Below are 15451 nucleotides of genomic sequence, written 5' to 3'. Positions count from 1 at the left end.
AACATAAGGTAGCCTATGTATCAGAAACTCCGACCTCTTAATCTGGCGTCAATATCTCTAATCTAGAAAATGTTCACAATGCCACAAAAACTTCACCCCATGGAAGCACATCCTCGAGCCTGCTTACAGTCCATTTCTACTGAAAAAAGTCACATACAAAACGGACAATCGTCTTTATTTAATTCCTGATTTAAAAGTACGTATCACAACAAGCCAACATCATTTAGAATCCGGATCTACCACACGAAACTATTACGCACATCATATTGGCACACAAGAACCGTAACATCCACAAATCACACAACACACTAGTTCACCATCAAAATGTTGCAAATCCTTCTAACAATTTTAGCTGCACCACTACAAGTAAAAGTCCATTATTCTGTCAAGGATGTCGAAAATATTCAGGCAGGAACTGCTGAGCCGCCTCGCTCTGTATTAACAGCTACCCTGAAATGGCGGCAAAAGTTTTAAAAGCTGCTGGTGCGTTTCAAACGTTTTTCTTCCTGCGATGTGTTACGAAAACGACCGCCTTCTCGGAGGGCGCACAGAAGAGGAGCTCAAGTGCCGTCATCTAGTATGACACCGATCTACACAAACACACGCTCGGTGAGTGTTACACAAAATCATCACCCAAATTGGAGGTTGCAAAAAACATCAAATAAATGTGTTAAAAATAAAGTTTCTATTTACAGCAGTACTCCTCCGCCACAACATCCCGCGTTGCAGAGGACGTGAATTGTCTACCATGTACAGGTAGCCGACCTAGATGCTAGATGTCAGAGAAGTGCTTAACGTTGTGTTTGAGAGTGCTGACAGAGATGGCTAGTATGATGATCGGAGAACAGAAGTAGCAGAAAAGTAGGAAGAGATAATGCGTGGTTCTAATCAGGAAGATGCTGGGAATGCCATAGTAATTGTGTTCATTCAGTGATATAAAACCCTCGCTGTCTAATTTCCCTGGTCTTGCATAAAATATCGAAGAATGCTGAAACCTCCCCTCATAGTCGACTGTGTTGCCCTCCCTCTCCAGTTCAGACACGTGATTACAGTTGGTGTCTGGGGTCTGCCTGGGGGGGGGGGGGGGGTCTAGATGACCTCCCGGCTGTTTCGGATAGCACAGCACAGCACCATACTGAAGATCATGCCAATGACCTGAGGACAGAGGTCAGAGAGAGCACTAGCGTTAACAGCAAATATGGCCCACACAACAAAATGATATGTTATGATCATAACCTTGCAATCTGATTACATGGATAATGATGGTTATTGGGCTTTCCTCCTGCAAAACCAACTTTTGTTACGGTAAAAATGTAACTTCACAATCACTGTTCCACCTATCTGACGTAGGTCAACGTGGAGGATGAGCAATGGTATGGTGCTCACTGCTTACCATTACTCCTGCAACACAAATCCCCACATATCCAATGATGTAGAGCTTTCCATTGAAGAAGTCTGTTATAGCTGTGAGACAGTCCTGAAACACAAGGTGAGACATACATTACTGTCAGGAAACAGATGTCATCCACCACTGACATGCTGTTATAATGCCACCTAGTGGCTAGTGTGGTACTGCAGCCATTACATTTTTTGTCCAATATATATATATTTTTTAATACATTTAGCAGATGCTTTAATCCAAAGCAATGTTTAAAACACTACTTCTACTTAGTTATCTATATCTGATATATACAGGTATATGTATTTTTTAAATTGTATTTTATTGTACCCATAACTCACTGGGATTTAGTATGTTGGATATGCAGGTAATGATTGAACAAAAGAAAGAGAGTGAGCAGTACCTTGGTGTCTTCCTCCACATCACTGCACAGAGGAGGGTTAGGGGTGGAGCCTCCACAGCAGTTCAGCTACCAAAGAAGAAGAGAACACTATATCACCATAGTGACCACATAAACATAGCTATGAAAAACATCACCATAGTGATGAGTACCACATATCCATAGCTATGAAAAACATCACCATAGTGGTGAGTACTGCATAAGCGACATGGATGACATCACCAGCAAGAACAGGAAGTAGAAACTCAGTGGCTGTCACTCACCACAGAGTGGTAAACGGTTGCTATGGCAGTGGCGTTGGGGCTGGTCTCGTCAGTGATCGAGTTGCTGTAGAACTTCTGGACCTCCTCCACAATCTAAAACGCATGTTGTGGAACACCGGAATCAAACATTTGAGTTGTATTCATAAATGTACCGTAAAAGTCATGTAAAGAGACAATATTAGTTTTACTAAAATTGGATGTTCTAATTGATTATCTCACAAGGAAATGACTTGCCTTTTCTTTGTTTAAGAATCCAAACACTCCAGCCGCAACCTCAGCCCCGAAGATGACAAGAAGACAAGCAAAGAACTGCAGAACAGAGTGCTAGTTACATTACTGGACAGTTTACACACAAAAAAACGTTCAAAAACATTTTCGTTTGTGTACAAATGTGATCTTAATGGATGAGACACAGGAGACTGTACACACAGAATTCACAGTTTGCTTTGAAATGTAAATGTGAAAACCAGTACACATATATAGTACATGTCTGTACTGTATTAAACCTGAGGGTACATGCGTGACTGGAAAGGAGCCAGGCTAAGCCTACCAATCCCAGAAGGCATTGCGACTCTCTTATGGCCCCGAAGCAGCCGATGAATCCCACCACCGTCATGAGACCACCAGCCCCAATCAGAATGTAGACCGCTGGGGACCAGGAAAGAGAGGGGGGAGAGAGAGGTAGGAGAGAAGGGAGAGAAGGAGAAGAGAGGGGAGAGAGGGAGGAGGGGAGTGGAGGAGGAAGAGGGAGGTGGAGGATGAGAGAGAGAGTTGCAGAGGAGAGAGGAAGAAAGACTGAGTCGGCAAAAACGATGAGTACTATGTTCTGCTCGATCAAAATGCAGTTCAACAGTAGAACTGTAGGTGGCGTGTTGCACAAGGAATGAAGCAGACAGTGACATAAAGACGGATCAGGCACCAGATTCAGAGAAGGGGCTTTCTGTAGGTCAGGGGACACAGTTCTTTTTTAAAGACACAAAATACAAGCACTTTAAGGATTCCGACAACTGACTATGAGCAACACAGGAAGCAACTGACAGGGAGGGTACTTTCCGTATGTAAGTATTAAACGACGTACACATTTCCACAGTTTGTTTTCGATGTCTCTTGAGTTACTGCGGGAGGGTCGAGAAAGGGGGTGAGAAGAGTGATGTCCCAGCGAGGGAGGGGGTGAGAGGGAGGGAGAGAGGGAGGAAGGAGGGGATGAGATAAGGGATGAGCCAGAGAGGGAGGGGGTGAGAGGGAGGGAGAAGGCGAGGAAGGGTGTGAGGGAGGGAGGAAGGAGGGGATGAGATAAGGGATGAGCCAGAGAGGGAGTGAGAGAGAGGTGGTGATGGTGGTGGGAGAGAGAGAGGAGATGAAAGAGGAAGAAACGTGTGATGCAGCGGGTGAGAGCGAGGGAGGAGGTGAAAGAGCGAGGAAGGGGTGAGGGAGAGGAGGTTCAGAGCAGGTCCTGACAGATACAAGGCGTTGCCGTGGCAGCATCTGTTCCAGAGCTGGGTAGCTCCCAGAATGGCAGCAAAGTGTCATCCCCCCAGTGGGCCCCTGCTCCCTGTCTTCCTCTCTTCCTGCTCCCCCTCTCTCAGTCCCCAGCTGCCAGCCTCTCTCTTTTCTGCCTCTGTCTCTCTCTATATCAACCTCTCTCTCTCTAACTGTCTCTTTCTGCCAACTTCTCTCTGTCGCTCTCTCTCCAACAACCTCTCTCTCCACCTGTGTCTCTTGCTCTACCTCTGTCTCTCTCTACCTGTCTCTACACCTCCCCCCACCCTTCCATCTCAGACACACCTGAGCCTGCCCCTTGTCCCTCCACACCCTGCGCCCAGGGGCCAATCAGCTCCACAGGCTCTGACAGCTAATGAAGACACAAGGGGCTGGGCTTGTTTACTAGCACCAGAGCAACAGAGAGGTGGATGAGAAGGAGGAGAAAAAGGAGGAGAGGAGAAGGGGAAGAGGGGACGGGAAGTGTGAAGGAGATGAAAAGAGGAGGGGAGGTCCGCTGAGGTTTTAACTGCAGCAGGGAGACGAAATGTTCCCTCCGTGCTGGGGGAAGATGATCTCCTAATTAGCGCTGTTAACTGGAGACTAGACTGCTTCTTTAAACAAAGGATGCCGATATGTCGTCAGAGAGTTTGATACCCAGATAACGAGCCCCTCCTTTTGAATCCTGCTTGCGACAGCTCTGTTTTTCTTTCTTGGCGTGGACAGTATGAAAATCGTTCAGTCAATAGATTAAACTCACACACCTTTCTATAATGGCCACGCGGTTCAGTTCATCTTAGAGACACACACACGCACAACATATGGAAAGTGAATCCCCCACAGAGAGTGCTACCACCATGGCCGTTATGCCATCTTTATTTAGTCTTGAAACAGCTTCTGTAGGAGAGATGCATTATGGGAAACCTTCTCCCCACATTTTGCGTACGCGGACCCAGATAATATTTATCTTGTTGCTATGGTTCCCACTCGATGACACATCGTGATCAATCTTTGCGTTGTGCAGGTGACACATCTACTGGCTGAGGTTCAGTATCCAGCAGACTGTTCTGCATGTGAGAGACACAGGAGGCCTGTTTGAGTCACAGTCACAGACAAAGTTTACCAGACATTTGCATGGAGAGCCTAGTCGAACATGAGAGCCCATTACTGCAAACCATGGCTACATGCCCAGCCTGCTGGGCATGTAGCCAGCTGGGTGCCACCTGCATTTTCCAGGGATGGAGCTATAAAGCTGCCTGGATGCCCCTTTGCTGCTATCACTACACTGTACCATAATGCAACACTGGATGATATCATGCTTCTGTTGTTGATGGAGGAAAATTCAGTAGCTAGGGGAGGGGAAGAGAGGGGGGGGAGGGGGGGAAATATGAGGGTGGAGAGGGGCAGGGAAGGGAAGGGTGGAGTGGGGGAGTTAGTGAGTCTCAGAGCCACACCCTGCCCCTAGCCGCTACCCTGAGGCACTAGGGCAGCAGATTGGTGAAGCTGATAGAGTGAAGCCACCATTTTAGGTCATGCTCTATATAGGGAGATGAAGAATGGTGACATTATCCTCCTCTGAAGACCGACTGAGAGAGAGCTGCTATTGTACAGGGGAGCGGACGCCAGCAACAGCCCTTCAAGGCCGGCAGAAACACGAGGGCTGCTGGAATATCTCCTAGGATTAACGAGGTGGTTTTCTGTCGCTCTGCTCCTTCCCTGAAAAACCTATTACCTCAGGCCCGCACAGACACCGAAGCACTGATAACATAAATACAGTAAATCAACAGAATGGATTTGAATAGTTTTAGTCAAATTAGCTGACATACAGTAAAAGAAGCATATGGAATAAAATAGAAGAACGTATCAATATGTATATTATTGTGGTGACAGTGATCTATGTGTGGGAGTGTATCGACTGAGAGAGTGTGTGTGTGTGTCTACTGAGAGAGAGAGTGTGTGTGTTTAGTGTGTGTGTCTACTGTGAAAGAGAGTGTGTCTACTGTGTGTGTGTGTACTGAGAGAGAGTGTGTGCGTCTACTGAGAGATAGTGTGTGTGTGTGTGTACTGAGAGAGAGTGTGTGCGTCTACTGAGAGATAGTGTGTGTGTCTACTGTGTGTGTGTGTGTGTACTGAGAGAGTGTGTGTGTGTGTACTGAGAGAGAGTGTGTGCGTCTACTGTGTGTGTGTGTGTGTGTGATCACCTAAGAAGAAGGTGTCTGGAGCACCGTCTCCTGTCAGCAGCTGTGTGGTGTCGGGGTCGAACATCAGCCACAAGCCCACCGCCAGCACCAGCAAACCAGACACCTGCGGACCACCAACACCTAGCATTAACATCTGGCATCAACATCTGGTTTGAACATCTAGCATCAACATCTGGCATCAACATTTGATATCAACATCTGGCATCAACATCTAGCATGTCCGGGAGCATCTGAATAGCAGAGGCAACAACTTATAACCACTTAATGAAAAACATGTTCATTATAGCAGGGAGAAGCCAAGGCTATACTCCCCATACTGACTGAGAATACAATGTCAATTGTTCAAGCGAATGAGAGGATGTAAACTGGTTGAGCTGTAGAGAGACTGTAATGAGAGACTGTAAGGTTCAAGATGAACAGAGGATGTAAAATGATCAAGCTGAAGAGAGAATCAGATATGTTCCTAATGCTGAGAGGGTTAGGGTTGGAGAGAAACTGAGAGACCAGCTGTGCATCAGACACTGGCTGACCTGCCTTCCAGCCAGCTGACTTTGAGATGTGCTGGCTGGAGCTCCTAGGGGAAGTTTGACCAGAATAACCCATTGATTGTAACCCAGTAACAGGGACTGGTGTCACCCTGACTCAAACCCTTCTCCCACAGGCGCCTGGACCCACAGACTATCTAGTTTCCTGTCTGTCTTTCTGTGCTGAGATGTGCTCTGACAACAACCCATAGATGAAAATACGATATATTGTCCGAATGATGCAATACCCTGTTTTCTATTTATATTTCTTGCAGTCAGTACTGTATCTGTAAAACTAAGAAACAGATCTGGGGCTTTCATCCCCAAACCTGAACTCACACAACGTGAGTTAGATGAGGTGGGTTCCTCAAAATGACTAAATGTAAATGACTAAATGTTCCTTCGTTTGTCCTTTCACTTTGACTCACACAAAACCTAACCAGCAGGCGCAGTGGTAAAGCACATCTGGTCGCAGACAGTTCAGTGAAACTACTGTCCGGGTCCATAACTTGGACGACACCGGCCTGCCGCAAAGCAAAAGTACATAAACCCAAGTCTTCAATTGTTTATAACATTCAGTACTACTGCAAGTCTTATTCACAAGTATAAATCTGCAAATGTACCGGCCCTCTTTAGTGATTTTTAAAATACAGCAGAAACGTCTCACCTCTTCTTCACCAGTACATAAACACACAGAGCACAAATTCGGGCGGGCTGAGCTGTGAACACAGGGACCTCCATCTATGGGCTGAGCCGTGAGCACAGGGACCTCCTATGCGGGCTGAGCCGTGAACACAGAGACCTCCTATGCGGGCTGAGCCGTGAGCACAGGGACCTCCTGTGCGGGCTGAGCCGTGAGCACAGGGACCTCCTATGCGGGCTGAGCCGTGAGCACAGGGACCTCCTATGCGGGCTGAGCCGTGAACACAGAGACCTCCTATGCGGGCTGAGCCGTGAGCACAGGGACCTCCTGTGCGGGCTGAGCCGTGAGCACAGGGACCTCCTGTGCGGGCTGAGCCGTGAGCACAGGGACCTCCTATGCGGGCTGAGCCGTGAACACAGAGACCTCCTATGCGGGCTGAGCCGTGAGCACAGGGACCTCCTGTGCGGGCTGAGCTGTGAGCACAGGGACCTCCATCTGCGGGCTGAACCGTGAGCACAGAGACCTCCTATGCGGGCTGAGCCGTGAACACAGAGACCTCCTGTGCGGGCTGAGCTGTGAGCACAGGGACCTCCATCTATGGGCTGAGCTGTGAGCACAGGGACCTCCATCTACGGGCTGAGCCGTGAGCACAGGGACCTCCTGTGCGGGCTGAGCTGTGAGCACAGGCCCTGGGTGACGTAACAAACCCTAGCACGGGGTCTCCACTTGGCACTCTCACCAGTCCAACCCCCCTAACCCCTCCACACACACACACACACAGGCCCCGCCCCTACTTGCCCTCGACGACACAGCTCTGTCTCCCGACAAAGAGCCGCTGTCCGTCAGGTGACATCACCGTGGTAACGGGGGACTGTCTGCCAGGAGCAGGGCAGAGCCGCTGTTGCAGCACCGTCCAATTAAACAACAGATTAGGTCACTTTGTCAGACCCCTCATTGGGCCTCGCGTCTGATCAGCGCCAAACATTAAGTTCTCTTTTGGAGATGTTCCTCCGAGTGAGACGAGGGAACCGGTCCCACGGCCTTCTGGGAACCCTGACCATATGTTCTAGCCAGAGAGAGTTAGACAGGGTTCTCCAGAACAATGCTTCAACAGAGCAACAATCTCCCCCTCTACCAGAAGATAAACAAATGCCTCTTTTAAACGGAACTATGTTATGTAAACTGAGTTAGTTTATTTATAAATGTCACCTTATGTATTCGTATGTAAATTCGGTGATAACATAGATAATGAGTTCCGCATTCAAATGCCTTTTACGTTTCACAGCTTAAAGCTAACACACTGGTCACTGTGTCTACTGCAAACCTTTTAGTAGACAAATACACTCCATATCTTCAGAGGCCAGCGAGGTCAACTATGCAATGTCAGGAGTCAGGTGGCTGAGTGGTGAGGGAATCGGGCTAGTAATCCGAAGGTTGCCAGTTCGATTCCCGGTCATGCCAACTGACGTTGTGTCCTTGGGCAAGGCACTTCACCCTACTTGCCTCGGGGGAATGTCCCTGTACTTACTGTAAGTCGCTCTGGATAAGAGCGTCTGCTAAATGACTAAATGTAAATGTAAATGTAATGTCCTGCTCAGGTCTGTAACAGTCCACAGGTGAAAGAAATGTTCATTGATTTCTTATCGTTGAACCCAGATCACTGTCTTACAAGACAGGTGGTTCAGCATTCTTCTCCTGATCGTGCTGCCTGCTGATGTGACGTGTTACCATAGGTGAGTTGCTCCAGTGAATTCACCTACTTAACACCTGCCAAATTATTACAAATGTATATGTGAACCCTGAAATACCAACAACATGACCACAATAGAGTTGTGTTCTTATTCAGAGGCAAGCATTTCCCATATAATAACAAAACAAAAAGTTACATTAGGCCTACTCCTCAAGACAAACCTATACATCCCCCCCCTACATAAATAAACAAAACTTTGCATCAGTGCTAAATTGCGTTGAGGGGAAGATGGACATTTGAACTGTCGCTGACATTCTGAGCTACGCTGGAAATTTCGGAACTAAGTGAAAGTTTGTTGTGCTCATCCGTGCTATATTTACGGCAACTAAACCAGTAAATATGTAACCTATTCCGCATACCATAAAGTTGACTTTGGTATGCCGATATCCATGTTAAAGACTGTAGCCTTGGGGGATCTTGATGAATATATCAACTATTAACTTTTCAGTGCAGGCTGGAGTGTGTTTGAGGGGAGTTGTGTGAGAGAGAATGAGAGAGAGAGCGAGAGAGAGAAAGAGTGAGAGAGAATGAGAGAGAGAGTGAGAGAGAGAGAATGAGAGAGAGAGAGAGAGAGAGAGAGAGAGAGAGAGAGAGAGAGAGAGAGAGAGAGAGAGAGTGATAGATTGTATTGCAAGTGAATATTCATAGCCTAAATGGTTTGTGACTGGCATAAATACACATAAATCAAAAACATGCACCGACTGGCCAGTCATGTGTAGGCAGTATAGACCACAGTAGCCTATATAGCAGACCGTATTAACGGACACTGCCAATGATAATATCTCAACAAAATATTATTAGTACAAACATGTTTTATATGTAAACAATAGTAACTTGAATAGGTTCCCGGATCTCGCTAATTGTAAATTGTTTCAAATGTAAAACATGCAAAATGCGTTTCAGGTCAATTAAAGCAATGTAATATATCGCCATAATCCACCAACCAAACCAATATAGGGTTACGTCTAGCCATCGATAGAGATATCTCTATCTCTAATCGATGGGTTGGGTGCGTTATGTAAAGGCTGTAGATGGGAGAGTTACATCGATTAACTAAAACCATTTACAAATTAGGATGAAAAATATCTGGCTTACCCAGAATATGAAGTTGAAGATGAACAGAAGATATTTCACGCATTTCATTCCACCTTGCACTTTACTCATATTGCCTGTTCGGTTTAAGGAGTCCGTTTTTAAAATGAATAAAAAATAACTGAGCAAATGCTGCAAACGAATGTAAACGGACGGTAAACGTCTTTCACCAAAATGTTGATTTAAAATGTTTCATTTGTCGAAGGAGATTAATCATACGGAGTACAGCTTCACAACAACAGCTAAGAATGAAAACATTCGGAAAAGCAGCACGCGCGCCTTTTCGCACCGCCCATTCCGTTGTGTGGCACGTGAAGGGTTAACCTGTACTACCAACATCTTCATTCCATCATGTCAGATATTGTTTTGTTAGCCAACAGTCAGTGCTGCAGGTGTGTATGTTTATATAGCCTAATAACATATTTAGGATATCAATAGCCTATGCTAAATCCTTCATTAAATGGTAGAGCTTGACCATTTGCAACACAGGCTTGTCCTCATATCGAAACACCGTAAAAATATTTTTTAAGCAACCGTCTTGTTGAAATAGGCTAAAATAGGCCTGTGGTGTCTGGTGTTCAAATAAAGGTCTCCTGACCGACACAATTAGCCAAAAATGCAGAAAAGAAGTAGGCCTACTAAGTATTTCTAAGTAATTAGTTTGGGAAATTATTATATATAAATGGAAGAACTGTTTGTTCCCAAGAATCCCAACACAGCAGTGTTGCAGGACGTGCGAAATGCCGAGGATACATCAGTCTTCGGTGTTTGATTTGACCGTTGAGAAAGGGTCAGATAAGGTCACGATTCTCGACGTTTTTTTCACTTGGTTGTCAAGGAGAGTTGTCAACAAACTCGACTCGTAGTTCATAACATCTTTACTGAAACTTATCTGATGAAAACCTCTCTATAGCCGTTAAAAACTTTACTTTACTAGCCTATCTCAAATTCCCTTAACTAATTTAGTAGCCTACGAGCGACATGCAAAATGACACAGCAATTGCCATCTAGTGGATAAAAAGGATTATGGCGTGTCGGCTGTTCTGTTGCTTGAGTAGCCAGTGATCGGTTAAACTCAACTGGTCAAGCTGTTTTGCTGTTTCGCTGCTTCAGCGAAAGCAATGTTCCTCAAACTTATTGTCAACAACAGAGCCACAGTGGTCAAACACCAGTAAACTGTAGGGTATGACAGCTACACAGCTTTTTATTCATTTAGCAGGTAGGTTGTATCCAAATAGTGCACATCCTACAGTAGGAGGTCAAGGATCAGAAGTGCGCAATTCGCCAGTATTTTGGTGGTCAGAGTCAAATAACCGTATTTACTGGGCTTAGTAGTGATGTTTCTCTACAAGATGTTTTCTCTGCCACCATCTTCAACCTCTATGCGTGCCAGAGCGTTTGTCGGATTGTTGCACTTAAAATATTAACATCAACATCATAAGAAAATCTTAACATCGCCGTGCGCTAGACTGTTTCAGTCGACGACACTGTCCTCGATTCAGATTGTGGTTGAATAGTCCTAGGTGTCAGCCGATGTTTCTTTAAAAGAAGGTGTTGATAAGCGATAGGCCAAAATAAACCGCTCCGTCATGCAGGCTGGTATCTATGGTAACCTGATGACCGAAGAAGAAATGAATGAAGGTTGAAACTGTGAATTTACATCCGGATGCCACACTTCAGCAACCATGATTTGATGGTGTAATTTAAAAAGTTTCAGTTATGCTGACTAAAATAATCAACATATTCACACTACGCTGATTGTGTGTGTTTGTCGGTCACTATGACCTGTCCTAGATTCAGATTATGGTTGAATAGTGCATAGGCTATTGTATTCGATTATTTCAACCATTAAACCGTCCTCACAAAGCTGAACGAAAAAACTCAATGATAAATGGGCAGGGAGCACTGTAAATAACACGATAATAGTTTCTGAGGCCTGTGCTTAATTGCAGTTAGCAGGACACCCAGAAGGGGGCGCTGTAATACTGACTGGTGTAGTTGTGTTGTCAGAACTCCCTCTTGATATCTGCTTTCTGTGTATTGAATGTTCCCCCTCATATCTTCTCGCTGCCATTTTATTATTCTATTACACTCCAAAGACTATGTGAAGAAAACTCGAAATGGGTTTCTATGTAAAACTCTGTTTTGTGTAAACCAATCTTACAAGTACAGACCCTAAATGATCCCGAATGTTTACCTTCCTTATAATCATCCATGTTCTTATAGGTAGCTCATGATAGGATGCCAGTTATGTGAACACTTTCCAGTCCTAATCCCAAGGTTAAGGAGTACACTTCTGATTTGGGGACAAACTCATAGAGCATTTGACTGCAGATGAAGAGATCCAAGGTTCAAATCCCCTTTGGATGAAACAGTCTGCTAAATAAACACGTTATTTTAATATTTTAAGTGTGTGAATGAATAATAAATACAATATAAATACTTCTGATGATACCAAGATGATGTTCTGTCTCCCTGGAGACACACAGCAGGCCTGAGGCCTAGAGAACCAACCACATAGCCTTCTCTGCACGGACTTCAGCGTTTAATAAATAACAACAACAGAATAACAAACGGCTGGTTTACAGTATGTACATGCAGTCCTTGTACGTATGAACAATGATGACAAGGATCTGTAGCTGTCCTTTAGTTTTGTATTTGTGTGTGTATGTGTATCTGTGTGTAGATCTCTGTGTGTGTGTGTGTGTGTGTATCTGTGTGTATCTCGGTGTGTGTGTGTATATGTCTGTGTGTGTGTGTATATGTGTGTGTATATGTCTGTGTGTGTGTATCTCTGTGTGTGTGTGTATATGTCTGTGTGTGTGTGTGTCTCGGTGTGTGTGTGTATATGTCTGTGTGTGTGTGTATATGTGTGTGTGTGTATATGTCTGTGTGTGTGTATCTCTCTGTGTGTGTGTATATGTCTGTGTGTGTGTGTATCTCTGTGTGTGTGTGTGTGTGTGTGTGTGTGTGTATCTGTGTGTGTGTTAGCATCGGTCAGTGTTTCCATGACTTGCGGCTGAGCACACACTCGCAGGCCACGTTGATGCGTATGAGCCTCCAGCCCACCAGGTTCTGGAAGGTGGTGAGCGCACGCACAAACGTGTGTGAGTTTGTGCACAGGGAGTTCCAGTGGCGGCCGTCGATGCCTCGGCAGCCTACGCGCCCGGCCCGCTCGCTGTGGCAGATGGTCTCGAAGAAGAACTGCTTCTTGTTGACGTTGTTGATCTTCACGTCTGGCAGGACCGTCACCTCGTTGCCCTTGATGTCTGTGGCGCGGGTCTTGTTGCCCACCCACAAGCTGATGCTCTCGCACACATTGAGGGGGCCTCTGGACTCGTGAAGCGGAGACTCCGCCCTCCTCCTGGCCCTGCCCCCAGGCCCCGCCCCCTGGCCGCCCGCAGGCCCCGCCTCCGGGGGCTTGTCGCTGAAAAGGACCAGGGGTGAGCGGTAGCGCCGCTTGGCGAAGAGTTTGGGGTCAATGGTGGGGGCGGAGGTCAGGTTAGGCCCCTCCTCTTCCTGCGGCTGCAGCTTGGAGGCAGAGAGACAGGCGGACGCCCCTCCCGTGGTTACCATAGGGACCGCAGCCCGGGCGCCGATCACAAGGAGCAGGACCAGCGTGAACGACTTCATGGGCTCGCGACCTGGGACACGCACGCGCACACACACACACACACACACACACATGGGCACACACACACATGGGCGCACACAAACATACACAAACACACACACACATATCACTCAGGAGGGTGTGTGTGCGCTATGGTATGAGTATCAGCACAGCTCTGGTTGCAGGTGTGTGTACACCTGGATGAGAAACAAACGTGTGTGTGACAGTAAGTGTGTGCCTGTGTGTGTGTGTGTGAGTGAGTGTCCTGTGGTACGGTGCCTACCTGAGCGGTGTTTCCAGGTGAAGCGCGGCCCTCTGCTGGGCTCTCAGAGGTTGTCTTCAGAACAGCTGGTGTCCCAGGCTCCAGCCATCAGCCCTGACTGGGGACCCCGCGCACCTCTCTCTGGTCTGGTCTCTCTTTGGTCTGATCTGGTCTCTCTTTGGTCTGGTCTCTCCCTGTTACCTGGTGTGGTCTGGTCTCTCGCTGGTCTGGAATGGTCTCTCCTTGCTACCTGGTCTGGTCCGGTCTCTCCTTGCTACCTGGTCTGGTCCGGTCTCTCTCTGGTCTGGTATGGTGTCTCCCTGGTCTGGTCTCTCTCTGGTCTGATCTGGTCTCTCCCTGCTACCTGGTCTGGTCTCTCCCTACTACCTGGTCTGGTGTCTCCCTGGTCTGGTCTCTCTCTAGTCTGATCTCTCTCTCTGGTCTATCCCTGTTACCAGGTCTGGCCTCTCTCTGGTCTGGGGTTCTCTCTCCTTCCTCTGGTCTGGTGTCCCTGAATCCCTCCACTGCAGCCCTCAGCTAAGCTCCGCTCTCTCCTCTGAAGGGTCTCCTTCCGTCCCGCCCCGTCCTGTGTCTCTCTCTTCAGTCTCTCTCTTCAGTGTCCTCTGTTCCCTGTCAGCTGATCTCTCCTGGCTCCTCTCAGGCCTGCTCTGCTGAGCTCAGCTCAGCATCGTAACAGGTAGTCTGTACAGTGTCGTGGCAGAATTACAAGAGAGAGAGAGAGAGAGAGAGAGAAGGAGAGGGGGAGGGAGAGGGGGAAAGAGAGGGAGAGGGGGAGGGGGAGGGGGAGGGGGAGGGGGAGAAACACAGAGACCATGAACCAGCTTGTGGGATCGTCATGTAAACACATTCTCAAGTGAGAGAAATGACCAGTGAGTGTTTCATATCCTCCTGAGACAGCAATTCATTCATGTTACAGAGTAACTTAGCAACCATGCTGCCCTTTGTATTTATTTACTTTGTCCAGTTGAGTGGACATCTGCGGCCTTCTTATGAAGACCTTCGTTTTAGTCACGTAATTCTAGTTAGTTGCAAAAGTATAACAAATAAGAATTGTTGTGACATTTCTTCCCTTAAAATATGTTTAAACATTTATGTTATGTAAAAAGTAAACATTTAAAAGTCCCCCCCCCCTAATCTCCGGAGGATATTTACATACACACAATACAGACAGAAATACAACACAGCGAACCATCAGAAACATAAACTTGCAAACATTTTTGTTCTGCCTAGCAATGCAGATTTAGGCTGAGTCAGGCTAATTGCAGGATGGAATGAGCGCAATGCTGGACCACCCAGCCCTGGTGGCATTCTCTAAGGCCCTGTGGCCTTCAACTATGCACAGCAGTGATGTGAGGACAGTCTTACGAAATGTGACCAGAGAGAGTAGGAGAGTGAGAGAGGGGGTAGAGGAGGGAGAGAGAGAAAGAGAGGGAGGGAGGGGGTGGGAGACAGAGAGAGGGTGAGGGGGACAGGGAGGGGGTAGAGAGAGGGGGAGGGACAGGAGAAAGAGAGAGAGTGAGAGAGAAGAAAAGGGAGAAGGACAGAGGACAAATGGAGAGAGAGAGATGTGAAGCCCACAGCAGAGCCCTCATCTCTCCAACACCTCGTTAGTGTCAGAGCGTGACTGTGGTGGTCTCAGTCCAGGATGATGTATGACATCAGACTGGGCCCCTGTGTCCCACACGGACACTCATGCTCCCTGCTCACAGTCCAGCAGGACAGACTGGGGACGGGTACAGCTCGGTGGTTAAGAGTGTTTGACCGTAGTTCCCCGGTTCAAATCCTCCCGTGTCACTTTGGGTTA

The 15451-nt window shown here is 47.1% G+C and overlaps 2 protein-coding genes across 2 annotated transcripts; both read right to left on the bottom strand.

Annotated features, from left to right (window-relative positions):
* Positions 1-149: 149 nt before the first annotated feature.
* Positions 150-10439, bottom strand: tspan2a (tetraspanin 2a). The gene is made up of 8 exons (XM_062471836.1): positions 9755-10439; positions 5743-5845; positions 2613-2710; positions 2297-2371; positions 2063-2155; positions 1803-1868; positions 1394-1477; positions 150-1155 (listed from the first exon to the last, which is right to left on the bottom strand). The coding sequence occupies exons 1-8, from the start codon at positions 9821-9823 to the stop codon at positions 1090-1092; spliced, it is 654 nt and encodes a 217-aa protein (XP_062327820.1). The 5' UTR covers positions 9824-10439; the 3' UTR covers positions 150-1089.
* A 2151-nt stretch (positions 10440-12590) lies between these two features.
* ngfb (nerve growth factor b (beta polypeptide)) lies at positions 12591-14373 on the bottom strand. Its single transcript, XM_062479064.1, has 2 exons — positions 13648-14373; positions 12591-13395 (listed from the first exon to the last, which is right to left on the bottom strand). Exon 2 carries the CDS (start codon positions 13382-13384, stop codon positions 12749-12751), a length of 636 nt encoding a protein of 211 aa, XP_062335048.1. The 5' UTR covers positions 13385-13395; positions 13648-14373; the 3' UTR covers positions 12591-12748.
* Positions 14374-15451: the final 1078 nt, after the last annotated feature.

This window comes from Osmerus eperlanus, chromosome 1 (genome assembly GCF_963692335.1).
Source record: "Osmerus eperlanus chromosome 1, fOsmEpe2.1, whole genome shotgun sequence".
In the NCBI taxonomy this organism is placed as follows: domain Eukaryota; kingdom Metazoa; phylum Chordata; class Actinopteri; order Osmeriformes; family Osmeridae; genus Osmerus; species Osmerus eperlanus.
This window is presented reverse-complemented; position numbering and strand designations above follow the sequence as displayed.